Raw genomic sequence first — 15,304 nt, forward strand, 5'->3', positions numbered from 1 at the left:
TAGAGGAATGATTTTGTTAATTTTATTCATTTCAGTTTGAATATTAGCTTTCATGTGTCACATCAACGCATTAATGATACAATTTTATGAAATCAAATCATTATCTGAGTTAATGAGTCCAATAGCAAAAATAGCAAAAAAGGTAAATTAAATTAAATTAAATTAAATTAAAATAATTACAAAATGATGATGAGGAAACGTATACTTATTCACATACAAAAATATATATTAATGCACAATCAGGGAGGGCTGCTCTCCAGAAGTAATACGAATCAAAACATAATTCCCATCCATTCATTTCATTCCATCTGACATTCATGACAATCAAGACATGCAACACTTGATCAGATTACGAAATGAACACTTCTTGAAAATTTAACATATATATTAGGACCATCATTGAAAATCTAAATCCAAAATCCATTTCTCATACACCAACAAGACAAACCAATCCTTGGAATACAGTAGCGTAGCGTCGCACATCTCAGATAATCGCTAAAAAGAAAAGCATATCTCCAAATGATTTGTTAGGGATCTTACTGGGGAACACCAACTTTGGGGAACTGTGTGTGGAGTCGTGGTGGGAGATCGAGGTTGAGCCGGAGGCTCCCTGCAGTCTCACACGGCTGGGATTCACACCTCCAGAGGCAGCAGAGGTGGAGAGGTTCTTTGGGGTTATGTGCTTGATCAATTCAAAGCCGGATTTGAGATTACTTTGGGTGTGCTATTTCAAAGCTCTTCCGGAACCCGTACTAGTAATGCTCCTTTACATAAAACTGCTGGTAATAACATTCATGCGTGCACACACACACACACACACACACACACACACACACACTTTCTCTCTCTCTCTCTCTCTCTCACACACACACACACACACACACACACACAGTTGCTGTGTTTTACTGAGATCACTGAGTAAAGACTATTAAGAGCATTAGACAGGTCTGCCAGAGGTGTGTCTCTTTTCATTTAAGAAAGCATTCTCTTCTCCTTCCATAGGGTCTTTTGGATGGGACGTGTTCTATCACACACACTCACACACACATGCATGCACACACACACACACACACACACACACACACACACACACACACACACGCACATATACACACTTTGCGTTATTGTCCTGACCTGTTTGCTGCTTCCCATCAATTACAGCAGGCATTCTATGTTTAACTTCTAACGCTTCAGAGAACGCTTGTCCTTTGCAAGATGCCTCATTCCTCTTCTGTTGCCCTGGAAACCACCGATGTCTATATGCTGGAATGGAAGGTTTTGGTTGCTTTATGACCCACACACAACAGTCACACACACACACACACACACACAACAGACACAAACACACCCCCCCACACACACACAGTCATTATTTTCACACAGGTAAAAATGATCCATCATATGATGCAAATGTTCTGTGCAATTTCAAATATGTGTAGCAAAGGAAGAGACCCCACTGTCACACACACAAACACACACACACACACACACACACACACACACACACACACACACACACACACACACACACACACACCTAAATGGACACCCCTCCACTTGACTCCTTACTCGCCCAGCGGGGAGAGCAATGAGCATAAGCTCATTTGGAAGAACCCTTGCTTGGGCTCGCTGCGATTTGATGAAAAGCCACTCACTGAAATTGCACCAATTGAGGACGGCTTTCTCGACCCCCCGTATCACCACTACTACCACACACACAGAAACACACACACACACACACACACACACACACACCGACACCCAAGATAAGCCGCTCCAGCATTAAGAAAGATTGAATCTGAGTGCTTGAGTGCGTCGCCGCCTCTTTCCGCCTTTAGTCCAATTTGAGATCTATCCGACTCTTACCGGGCGGGCGAGCTCCCGCTCCTCGTGCTGGCCACGCCACTGACCCTGCCCACGGCACTGGCACTCGCGCATGAGCCCAGGCGGGCACGCGGGCACCATTGCAAGACGACCCACCGTGCCATTTCTGCAATTTGCACACAATTCTTTACGCCACACTTCCGCTACAAACACAGCAAGAACCTCTTTTAAGTGATCTGACATTGCTATCTCAGAGCCGGGTTTTTTTTCTGTCCTGCCACCTCTCCCCCCCGACACCTTTAATTCGAAGGCACTGTGGTGAAAATAATCCAGGACATCTCTGGGTGAAATGCAAAACCACACGTTCTGAAAGGAACCCAAAATAAAAGCGATTACAAAACTACACTCTGCCGCAGGTCTTTAGGGACTACCTCAGAATAGTGGCAATGGCTCTCAGCATTCTCATCCACTCTCTCTCTCTCTCTCTCTCTCTCTCTCTCCACACCACACACACACACACTACCCTCCTTTTCTGTAAGGTCAACTCATCAACTCAACACTATCACCTCAGAAAATAACAAACGCTCTCCTCCCACCCTCCCTTTGCCCCTTTTCTCTCTTTCTCTCTCTCTCTCTCTCTCTTTCCCTCTCTCCCTATAATGACTCCTCCACACAGTGCTTCATGCATCTGAGCGGTTTCCCTATACCAGAGCACCTGCATAGCTGTAATGATGACTACAATAGAAATGGGATGTGGGCAACATGAGCCCTGGGGATGGCGTGGGGTGGGGTGGGGTGGGGTGATTCCACAGCAACCACTGGTCAAGACTGTAGGGACCGGGAGCAGGGACCACCCCTCTCCACTTGCCTTGTTCGACTGGTTACAGAAGCACAAACGTGGAGCTATGCAAATATACACAGCGCACACTGTATATATGACACTGCACAGTCGTGATATAGGACAACCCTACGCTATGCATGCTAGCTCTCGAGAGATAAGAAAACACGAGGAGCCTGTATGGGAATGTGACATGAGCGGTCACATTGGTGATTAATAAGCCTGTAGATTTTTTTTTGTGTGCGTGTTCACACCCCATATATTTTCATTAATCATGGGGACAATGTAATGTCGTGCCCGCAAATATTCCCAGAGCGATTTCTCAAGCAGCGCACTCGTGAGAGGCGCGAACTCTGTTTAAAAACTCCACAGTAACCCCACAATTGAGGGCTGTAATACAATTATAATTACACAATGTTGCTGGCTGTGTTGAGTGCCAGAGACAATAGAGACGATGTTACCATGACAACATGGTTGCTCCGTGTCTTTAGCTGGGCCGAGCGGCGGCTACAGAAGCTAGCATTAATATTTCAGACCTTTAAAATGCATTTTACGCTCCAGTAAGGAGACACCAAAATGAGGCTGGTGCTTCTTTCAGTGAAGGGAAAGTTTGCGGTGAGCCATGCTGTTGCGCGCACACACTTACACACACACACAAACACATATAAACACACCAGTGCTTGCAGCGTTAATGCTAATTGAAGTTCAACATAGGTCGTTAAGCAGTTGAATCCAACTGCGTGCACATTCAAGAACACACACACACACACACACACACAAACACAAACCACACACAAACGCATTAAATGATATCCATCTTATTAGTCAACATGTCAACAAACAGCACAAAATACAAATTTCAGTCCTTTGAGTTTCACATTAGTCCAGCTAATTGCAGCCCAATTAGAGAAAATCAATGACCTTATTCCAAAAGCTAGAAATTCGTCTGAAAAATACAGATTCCACCTGCTTATTTAGCTTCTTATTCACATGCAGTGACTTCATGTCCTTCTGAGTGTGACCGGCTCCGGTGCCAACAGATCCATATTCACTAGACTTCCATACACCTAATGCTTACTGATGAACCTCTGTCAAACACAGCCTTCACAATCGTACCAATTCAAGACGTTTTTATATGGAAAACACATGTCTGAAATAGCTGGGCTTATTCATAAAAATCCATCTGTTTTGAGTGTGTTTATGGTAGAGACACTTATGTACAGTAGACTATTCCTGTTATTTTCCGATGCAGGACTCTTAAGAGAATCTTAAATGCTCAGGTAAACATCACCTTGAGCGGTGAAATATCTCTTAACCCCTAGTCGATAGTGTTGCATTATAAACAAAAGTCAGGTCCCGCAAACAAACCAAGAGGCACAAAACTTTATAAAAAACAAAGTCAAAGCTCAAATCTCACCTCATTCCAAACTTTACGGAAGTCAAGTAAGTGTACATCTGTGGTCCATATTTTAGTTGCAAAAATGTCACACTGTCACCCCAACATGTCACACTGTCACCTGTCACCCCCCCCCCCCCCCCCTCCGCCCCCCAAGCGCCCTTATCACCCCCACAATGTCCATCCTAGGCCTCGTGGATCTCCATGATGAGGTCGTTGGGCTCCAGCGTGCTGTCGGAGTTGACGTGTAGCTTGACGATGGTGCCGGCCACGGGCGAGTTGACCACCGTCTCCATCTTCATGGCGCTGAGCACGCACAGGGGCTGGCCCTTCTCCACCTTCTGGCCCTCCTTCACCTTCACCTCCACCACCTTGCCGGGCATCGGCGCCCCCACCTGGCCAGGCACGTCCTTCAGCGCCTTGGGGTGGAAGTGCATCTCCTGCACGGGGGCGGGACACAACGGTTAGGCGTGGGAGTGGGAGTGTACAACGTGTGAGAGAGAGAGAGAGAGAGAGAGAGCGAGCTTCTGTTGTAAGTTGAGATGAATACAGTTTGTTCTTTGTGTGTGTGTGTGTGTGTGTGAGTGTTTGTTTGTTTGTTTGTGCGTGTGTGTGTGTGTGTGTGTGTGCATGTGTGTGTGTGCTTCTGTTGTCAGTTGGGATGAATACAGTTTGTGTGTGTGTGTGTGTGTGTGTGTGTGTGTGTGTGTGTGTGCATGTGTGTGTTTGCATGCGTGTGTGTGTGTGTGTGTGTGCATGTGTGTGTTTGTCCTTTGTGTGTGTGTCTCTAGGGCTGGATCATAATGAACTGTATTGTGAAGTGTAGTAGAAGTGTGTGGTGGTGGTAGGAGAGGTCTAGTGGTCCCTTATATACTGTACCTTGCTTGAGAGCACCAGATTGCAATTGCGCTGAGTCACTCTAAATGACTGGCGCATTTCAGATGAATTTCAGACTTATTCTTAGTAACTATTAACTTTAAAAACAACTCATCAGAATGTGACATCAATAGTGTGGGGATATTACTGTGCACTGACTAAAAATATCATTCAGCGAGCACAATCAGAAATTATCCTAAAGTGGGATGAGTCACTTCCATAATTGACGAAGATGATCTTCAGAAAACGCATTCATCTCAATTTGCTGGAGAAAATCAGAGAACATTCTGAAGGGGGCCGGAAAGGGGAATTTGGTCACTGGTGAATCTGACAATTTGAAATCCTCTCTCCATCTGTCTGTTCTCTCTCTCTCTCCTCTTCTCTCTTCTCTCTCTCTCTCTCTTCTCTCTTCTCTCTCAGAAGCATCAGAGACGGTGGCCACGAAGGAAAGGCCATGAAAAGCTTTCAGCCAGAGGCTTACATGTACCGAAAAAAAAAGGAACTGCCTGGTTCTTTCGCGATCACGACAAAAGCAAACTCCCCGCATTATCTGGCATTATCTCATCCAGATTACAGGAAAATGACTCAATTTTACGGCTCTTAAGAAACAGACAGGGCTTTTTGGAGGGGTGGGTTGCATAAATCCTTTTGAGTCCTATTATATAGACATCTTTTAGTAGTTACGTTTTTTTTGTGCTCTGATTTTTTGTGTGTTTAGAGGCTTAAAAGTACAAGGTGTGCAGTTCGACACGTCTAAGGTGCATTTATCTGGATAAAGGTTTCTTATCAGCATGCTTCCATTTAAATTCAGCATGGTAACTTAAGGTTTAAATAAAGGATACAAACAAGGGGTAAGACTTCAGATGCATCTGCTGTGTAGGGGAGCGCCGGGTCAATTGAGACACTTTTCAGTAAAACGATCTTTTCAAAGATTACGTTATGTACACAAACATTTGTATCATGTGATCAACAACTCATATGTGTTGTGTCTTAGTTACAAGTGTAATTTAACACATATGTTGGATGATCGCGCTGTTTTCAAACTTTGAACGTGAGTTGACATTTGTCTCAAATGCCCCACCTATGCATGTCGTTTGAGACACATAGGAGGGGCAATTAATACAGCATGTTTTAAACAGAAACTACTGACCTTACTCACGTTTTTATGAAGCATATCGGACAACATACTAGTGTATTCGTCATCCCGAAAATGTCACATAATTTCTCGCAATATGACTAGGTCAAACAAATATTGTTGTCCCGTACGTAACTTCTGATCACAAAAAAAATCTACCGCATGTAATATTTCCCTCACTTCGCTGAATATCTGTGGATTCATGTCATAAACATGTTTTCTTAATTCAACATATATGTTGTTCATTCAAACAGTTGTTGTTAACTCAAATCAGTTGTTGTTCATCGCAAAACAGTTATTAATTCGGTGATTTACAGATATTGATCGTGTAACGTGGCCACATCCGGGGTTAGCGTTAGGGACATTTAAACAGCTGTACCAATTGAACCTCCAGCGACTACTGACACTTAAACCTGTTTTGCCTCTAAACTTCAAAACTATGACATTGCATACTTTAGGGCCTGTTTAAGTACGCATTCATCTGTTGTTTGATCATATTATTATTGCATGGCACCCAAAATACAACTTTTGATCACAAAAAAACTACCGCATGTAAGATTTTACTTACCGTAGACGAAAACCGGTTCCCGCTAATAACTTTTGAATGGCGTGACGTAATTTCACGAGCTTTGCCAGGATTGGTAGGTGTTATGTGCTAGACGTAGTGTAAAAATCTGACGGCTCATCCTACAACAGAGGTCACAGTCTACGGCTGTGAGTGTTTAATTCCCATGCATTTTTTAAACGATCTTCGTGGGAATGAATGCTGCATTTTTTAAACGATCTTCGTGGAAAATGAATGTTGCATTTTTTAAACGCTCTTCGTAGAAAATGAATGTTCCAATGCACAGGCTAGATATTTAAGCAATAAGCCCCGAGAGGCCGTGGGTTATACTGTATAATTGAACAGCTAAGGGGCGTTGTTAGGCACGACGCGAAGCGGAGTGCCTAAAACCCCCTTAGCTGTTCGATTATACAGTATAACCCACGGACTCGAGTGGCTTATTGCTTTTCTAAAACGGTGACTACGTCGATCTAGCAAGATTTCATGAAACGAAGGCACAGCAACGACAATGTAACGATGTATTCATAGATATTTTTTCTTCCGCTAAGAAATATATTCCCTCCTTATGAATGGTTGCCATGCAACAACAAGACGCAGCCACTGCTAGTTTTGTGCTAGCGCATTACTATAGAACGAAATGCGGTCAAGGTGTGAGTTTATCATGATATTTACAACGGCATCGAACGCGATTCAGCCAATCACAATCAAGGACCGGAACTATCCGTTTTAGAATTAGAATTTAACACCTCTAGTTGTGAAAAAAGAATGAAACTGCAAGGGCAGTTCAGGGGTCTGAAGCTAGACTCAGCCTGTTCTGTGGTTCTCACAGTCTGGGACATTTTCTAAAATGAAGAGGATGAAGTCAATATGGTGGTAGACCAGCGGTTCTCAACATTTTTGGGGGATAGAGAGGCACATCAAAGTTCAACCAAAACACTAAAGGCACACTCCCACTCATGGTCACTGATTGTGCTGAATGTCACACACATGATCATAGGCCACAACAGGTGTGTCCATTCTTAAATTCCCATATCTTGCGTCAATGAGCTGAGAAGTGTGTGCTCATATGACACTGAATGGGGCTGCTCCACTGATCTGTAGCCTCTTAGGCTACTTTAGAACACCAGGGGCGAAACACAAAGGAAACGCAAACATAACATTCAATGTTGTGTCAACAGGTGCTGGCAAAGTTGTGAGAGTCCTCAGATTGGTCGTTTCATGTTCCAAGAGCAGGCAGATGAGAAGTTGCTGCATCTAGCAACTGCAACACATCCAAACAGATATGCTGGCTGTTGCAAACTATCATGGCGAGCTTGCCTCGAAAAACTTGTGAGATGGTTCCTAAAAAAGGTTCCCATGGCGCACCAGTTGAGAGCCACGGCGGTGGACCATGGCTTGACCCCTTGGGGCGAGCACACTTACCTTCATGGCCAAGGTGTCCTTGACCAGGACGGTGCGGAGCTGTCCATTGAGCTCGAAGAACACGCCCCTCTGGCCGATCTTGTTGAGGTCGCCCAGCGCGAGGGCTTTGATGTGAAGGGTCTTGCCCCTCTCCAGCTCCACCTGAACAGAAGGATGGAGGAAGTGAGTATATTCTCAAATGAAAGTCTTTTAGTACCATAAAAAGCGCTCAATGGTGTTTTTTTGCCCTCAACGGCACCTTCCAGGCAGCACAGCCTAAAAGGCACTACTTTTACCCTATTCCTAACTCTAACCCCCTCAACCCTCATCCTACCCCCAAACTGAGGGGAGTAGTGCCTCGAAGGCAGCACTGCCTGGAAGGCACCATTGAGGGCAAATAATACCAAAGACCATAAAAAGCACCCCTAGGTACTACTAGAGCTCTTTCATCTCTCTCCAGAAAAGGGTTCCTTTTTACACATATTCTTAAACTAAGCCACTATGAGCCCTTTGCGGGGAAAGACAGGAAGGACAAAGAGCTTTAAAAATGAAGGGCATGTGGATGTAAGTATGGACAGATTAAAGGAAAGGGCAGTGAGTGGACCGAGAGGGCCGGGCAGAGGATGGAGTCGGACGAGGGCCAGAGAGTGACCGGGGGGAATAGAAAAGGTCCAGGCCCACGTTTTGAAAGAGAATAGACCACCTCTGGTTGACCAGAGGACAGAGAGAGAGAGGTAGATGGAGGGCAGAGAGAGAGAGAGAGAACAGGCCTCCTCTGGTTGACAAGAGGACAGAGAGAGAGAGGTAGATGGAGGGCAGAGAGAGAGAGAGAGAGAGAGAGAGAGGGAGAGAGAGAAAGAGAACAGACCTCCTCTGGTTGACAAGAGGACTGAGAGAGAGAGGTAGATGGAGGGCAGAGAGAGAGAGAGAGAGAGAGAGAGAGAGAGAGAGAGAGAGAGAGAGGAGAGAGAGAAAGAGAACAGACCTCCTCTGGTTGACAAGAGGACTGAGAGAGAGAGGGAGACGGGGGTAGAGAGAGAGAGAGAGAGAGTGAGAGGGAGACAGAGAGAGAAAGAGGGATAGAGAAAGAGAATGGGTAAATAAGTGTCCTCTCCCTTGTGTTTGACGTTTGATTGGCATGCAGATCAAGACAAACGAGCGCCGGCGAAGAGAGACGACGCAGATGAATGAGCCGCGCTGGCGTCGGAGCGCCGTGTCTGGTGACGTGCTCACTCGTTCCGAAAGGGCCCCTCGGCCGCCTCCCGGGCCATATCATGCCCGTCACGTGACGGAGCCGGAGCTGGTTGCGGATATTTCAGTGACCGCGGATACAGTCAGCCAGCCAGCCAGTCCGTCAGCGAGCAAGTGAGTGAGTGAGGGCTGCTGCCATGCGCGTCACCAGGCCTTTTTATAGCCCTCGCGCTAATCTGTGCTAATCATCCGAAGCTAATGTCTTATTTCACTGGCTGTCCACTGAGAGCACTCGGCACGGAGAGGAGACACACAAAAAAAACCTCCCACAAACTCTGCACGTCTTCTAAACAAATCTTCTAAACAAACAGTGAATCATGAGGTTGGTGGTGGTGGTGGTGCGGGGGGGTTTGGGGAGGAGTACTATGCGCGGGGGGGATGAATTTTAAGAGCCGTCAGGCTTCCGCCACAGTGCATCTGCGGCTCCCCTGCTGCGGCCGGTTTAAAGCTTTTTTGTGTGCTTGCTGACTCCTCCGTTTCCCCCTGCTTGTTTCTTCCCCCGTCCGCCCTAATGGACCTTATCAGTTATGCTAGCCCTCGCCCCTGCTGCGCCCCCAAGCAGAGGATTCGACAGGCGCCGAGCCGAGGAGAGCGGAGGAGAGCGACGCGGCACGGTGCAGGAAGGCGTCGGTGGCTGCCGGCTATCGCCCAGGTGGGGTCGCACATGCCACAACAACTTAGCCGTCTGAACTTCACGGCACCTGCGCTCGCCATAGCGGATTCACGGCGCAGGCCACGGCAAGCTGTGCTAATTTAGCGAACGGCTCACCCACAATAGCTACGGCTCCGGTACAGCGTACAGCTAACGCCACCTGCCCTCTGTCGAAGGCCGCACTAATTTAAATGACTATGCGGCTACAGTTAGCGGAGGCCATCTTGGAGAGGGCAATGTCAAGGCACTGCAGGCAGTGACGTTTTGAAAGGGAGGGTTTCTGAAGAACAGCAGGCCTTTGGCTGGAGTGACTGTAAGATCACATCCCAGGCAGCGGCAAATTGCAGAGGACTGAAAGGGTTTGAATATGTATTGCTCTGCGGGGACTGGGTGAGAGAGGAGAAAAGTTAATGGGAGCGCGCAGAGAAATAGATGTAAGCACGACAAGAGGCAGAAAAATGGACCGTGGGGTGGTCGACAGAAAAGAAAAGAGAAAATGCAAAGTAGAAGTGTGAAATAGAGGTGAGAAAGGCAAGAAGTGAAGGAGAAATTCATGGAAAGTGAAAGAGAAAGAAAGTGGAGAAAAAGAGAGAGAAAGAGAGAGAGAGAGAGACAGGGAGAGAGAGAGTGAGAGAGAGAGAAAGAAAGAGAATAAGGAGAAAGTGCCGTATCTACCTCGATCTCTTGAGCGATTTTGGGTCCGTCCAGGAAGAGGCGTGTGTTGAGGCACTCGACGGGGCCGTACTGGGCCGTGAACTCCTTGTACTCCTGGAAGACCTTGGGGTACATGGCCGCGGACATGACGTCCTCCGGCGTGATCTCCTCACCCCACGTGGACTTCAGCTTGGCCTCCAGGGCCTCAAAGTCCAGAGGGGGCAGGGTGGCGCCTGGGCGTCCCTCAATGCGGGGCAGATTCTTCAGCACCTTTTTATAGGGAACACAGTAACACATCATCAGCATAAATTATGCAAATCTTGACATCGATGCTGTACACTGTTAATCAAACAAACATATGTGGCTCACATTTCCCTCATGCTATCATCTTAAAAAAGGTTAAAAGGCCTTTTATGTTGGATATTACTTTAGCATACATAATTTATCAAAGAGCAGCATTAATAAACAAAAATGCCTGTTTCCATGGTTCATCACACTTTAATATGTTATGGATGTAGCCTCTCTAATGGTTGGCATTTAATATTACAATTTCTTCGCAAGTCTCCCAGCGTGTTAGGCTGACCTGGGGCCTGTAATTCTTCCCCACGAACCCCCCCCCCCTGTCCATTAGCATCCATATTAGCATACCTAATGAACTCAGCATAAAAGTTGCATGCATATTCGCGTGCTTGTGCATTCGAGACGGGTCGGGCGCAGGCAGAATGATTCATCGCCAGGTCTACGGGGTTGAGTGTTGAGGCTTCACCCCGCAGCTCGAGCGACTCGTGTCATGCGAGAACGTTCCCTAACCGGGGCGGGAGAGAGAGCGAGGGCGACCGAAAAGGCAACGGAGCATTAAGCCCAGGCTGGCATTAATAATGCATGTCTGACGAACATGCCCGTCTTCTGTGTCTCCGCTGCCCCCCCCCCCCCCATCCCCCCAGCAGAACCAGGAAACTGCCATCAGTCACCGAGGCAGAGTGCCTAGTCTCTGATTGTGGCATCCACTCAATATGCTCAGCAGATGTTTGACTCGTCAATGCCGAACGGCTCCCCATACGGCGTCAACATGGCCGGACGAGGTTCAAACAACGATCAAAAGACGGGATAAAAAGGCGCCGCAGATTACAGAAGTACATTTGCCGGAGCGATGTAAGCCACTGTTGTGCCACGGAAATAACTGATCGGTAAAAAACGCACGCTGATTAATTGCCTTTCATATTACACGAGAGCCAAGCGAGACATTGAAGTGATTTCACGACTTAAGGACAAAACAAAAACCAAACGCAGAAATAGGAATGAAAGAGAAACGTCCTTGGGGCTCGAGGCAGAGGGAAAACGCGACGTGATGTGATCCCGAGGCTGTCGGGAGTAAAATTAAAGTTCCAAACAATAAAACGAGAGCGAGAAAACAATGACTATCGACTGAATTCGGGGGAACTAATCCGAACGTGCAGCCTCCTCTGTTCCAGCGTGATGTCTTCTCAGAATCAGTTGATTGAAAAAGCTAAACGGCATGGCAGCACTGAAACAAGCCGGGCCCATATTTTACGCCTCTGATTTCACCACGTGAGTCAAATTGACCTTGGGCCCTCCTCTGGTGTCCACCTCACAAATACATTCGACCTGCTCCCAAGCAAAGGAGAGAAAGAGAGAGAGACAGAAAGAGAGGAGAGAGAGAGAGAGAAAGAAAGAGAGAGCGAGAAAGAAAGAGAGAGAGAGGGAGAGAAAGAGAGAGAGAGAGCCTGCTCTGAACATCTAAAGACCGCAGCCATTATTTGTGTTTGTGTGTGTTCCAACAGTGGAGGAGTCCTGCTGCTTGGTAAATTACAGTGGAGGTCCTTGGTGGGGAGGGGGACTGGGGACCACCGCTCCCTTTTGTCCACACCAGCTGCAGAGAGGCAGAAAGGCACCGCGCCGCCCTTTGTTCCTCCGCGCCACTGCGATGCCCCCTCGCCAACCCCCCCACACAGAGCCCCCCACTCCACCCCACCCTCCCCCTCACCATCACACTCTTTGTTCACGCTTCGACATCAGTGATGGAGGCGTCTCCTTCGGTCTTGCCACACAAACACACACACACACACACCCACTGCTGACCTTTTGATGCGGCATCGGGCGAAGAAAGGGAATGGCGGGCGTAGCGGGACGGGCAGGCGTACGGAATAAACACGCCGCTGCCGAGACATCGGCACTCCGACCGGATTATTATACGCTGTGCTAGCGCAGAGGGGACAGTCACTTGACATGACAATGATTGTATTGAAGCCACTTGAGATCCCCACTACATGTGTGTGCATGTGTGTGTGTGTGTGTGCATGTGTGTGTGTGTGTGTGTGTGTACTGTATGTGTACATGTGTGTGTGTGTGTGTGTGTGTGCATGCATGCGTTTGTGTGTGTGTGTGTGTGAGGGGGCGTTGAGTGTTTATGTTTGTATGTGAGTGTGTAGCAGTGTGTGTTCACGTCGTGGGTGTGTAGTGTGTACATATGGGATTTCACTGTCACTGCTGTTCAAATTCAAATAGCACGTACATCTCTTTACGGTACATGTGTCTCGGATGGCTTGGCTTCAACACACACGGGGTGTGTAGAAATCATTCTCTTGCTGCTGATTGGGCAGACGTGCAAGTGACAGGGACTGTATGCTACTCACAGTGAATAGGGCTGTACAGGCAGTTCAATAAAGGAAGGCTTCCATTCATGTCTTTGACATGGGTTGGACAATGGAGATTTGAAGCAACAAAAAATTGTTACATCAAAAAGAACCAAATCCAATTCCTTATGCGTTTCTAGCATGAGGAAATATCTGCATGTATGAAAGGAAATATGAGTTATTAAGTTATGTGAAGCATGTCAGTGTGGCAACAAGTGAATAAAGCAGAAATCAAATAAGTCACAGCCTTGCAAACACAAAAAAAGCTAAGTCACCATGTCGAGCTTTCATAGGCAGCATCAATATCAACAAGAGAAGAAAGACCAACCAATGCCAACATGGCTTACTTTCCTGACCGAGAGAAATAAAGCTGGTCTCTTGTCGCACGCAGGCTTGAATAGCAATCACTGCGAAGTAAGACTGACTCCCGACAGCCAGCTTGACTGAGAGCTCCGCTCATCTCCGACACTCCGGCATTTTACCGGCACTTCGGAGGCCGCCGCTGGGCGTGTGCAATTATTCTGGGGCTCGGACGCTTTTTTCCCGAGCGTAAACAGTAAATATTTGCTTTTCTCGGCGCATGTTTTTTGGTCTCCTGTCGTGACATGAGGCACGATATTTCGGGTTAATCTGGAGAGTGATTCATGCGTCTGCTCTGATGTGCCCCTGTGTGTCGGCCCTATTACTCGTGCCTACGGGCCCTGTGGCGCTGAATGCAAGCGGCTCCGGTTGAGGGTTGTCTGCGCTTGTTTGGAGCCACAAATCATAATAAACATTGTTGGCCGAAACTCATGAAGACTAAGTAGAGGCTAAAAAGTCAACCTTGATTTGATTTGGCTTCTCCTTGGTTGTATGGATACAGAAATGTGCTCTTCTGTGGAAGGCTTTTGAGTGGCAATTAATACCCATCTACAGATGCTAAGCATGTGATCATTGGCTGGTTGAATGCATAATTCCGAGCAAATTCATCATGTCACTTTTTCGGTCCCTGTGTAGGTCGCAGGCGACTTGGAGGAAGCTTCTTTTCAATGCAAAACCCTCTTCCTTTTCAAAGCCTCCAAAAGTTCTTCGCAATTCACTTGATTTTCAAAGTGGGGTTGGCGGCGGCTCGACACAAGGACTTTCCAAACCTGCTCAAGGGCTTGCCTAACGACGTCCCGGTCTGCTTGTGCTTGACAGATGTCCCCTCGATAGCCTCTCCTTGCTCAACAGGACACTCCAAAGCTCAAAGTCACAGCCTTCTCGAGAGGGCCGCAAATTGGCAGGCGCTATCGACTTTCCAAAGACATCCCCCCCCTTATTTTGTGCATTCCTTTCACAGAAAGCAGTGCGGTGAGACTGTGCTTTCGCTTCTAAAGCCGAGTTGCTTCTTTTTTTGCCTTCTGCCACCTCTACCCCCCTCTCCCCTCTCCCCTCATCCCCCTTCACTAGCCCTAGAACGCTCAGCAGAGCAGAGAGCATGGAGGCTATTAGCACGTCGCGCTAAGCTAATGCACTCAAAATTACTGGTAAAATATGCTAATTATCGCCCAGGCAGAGCGAGAGAGGGGGGGGGGGGGTATGAAAAGCATAAACGAGGGGGAAAGAGAGAGAGAGGTACAGAGAGTGTAAGAGAGACAGAGAGAGGGATAGAGTGAGTGAGAGAGAGAGAGAGATAGAGGAAAAGGTTTTAGTGGCGCTCTCTCTTAGGAGGGATAAAGCACAAAAGAGGCCGGCGCAATGCCATTAGTCACAGCGGATGCAGTTCAAAGATGCCTCTCACATTTGGGAGTCACTCTTCATTAATTTGACTGTGTTTGAGGCGATTTGCAGCCTGAGGGGTGCTCTTGTGTTTATGTCAGTGTGCATGTACATGTGTGTATATGCTTATGTGTGTGTGTGTGTGTGTGTGTGTGTGTCTATGGTTGCTTGTGTGTGTGTTTGTGTTCATTCATTTCATCAGGAGTCCCCCCAACACACCGACCCCCCCTCCCCTCCACCCCCCCAGCCCCAACCTATGCCATGGTAACACGCAAGGTTTTATTTCTTTGCGAGTCCTATGTTTAATTGAAGTGTCGT

The 15,304-nt window shown here is 47.2% G+C and overlaps 1 protein-coding gene across 1 annotated transcript in view; it reads right to left on the bottom strand.

Annotated features, from left to right (window-relative positions):
• Positions 1–4,197: 4,197 nt before the first annotated feature.
• Positions 4,198–15,304, bottom strand: part of pcxb (pyruvate carboxylase b) — a gene marked incomplete in the record, with an annotated part of 199,438 nt that continues 188,331 nt past the window's right edge. Inside the window, 3 exon segments of the mRNA XM_062516519.1 lie at positions 4,198–4,498; positions 8,057–8,197; positions 10,614–10,862. Coding sequence (XP_062372503.1) covers positions 4,244–4,498; positions 8,057–8,197; positions 10,614–10,862 — 645 coding nt within the window.

Source organism: Sardina pilchardus, chromosome 16 (assembly GCF_963854185.1).
Source record: "Sardina pilchardus chromosome 16, fSarPil1.1, whole genome shotgun sequence".
In the NCBI taxonomy this organism is placed as follows: Eukaryota; Metazoa; Chordata; class Actinopteri; order Clupeiformes; family Clupeidae; genus Sardina; species Sardina pilchardus.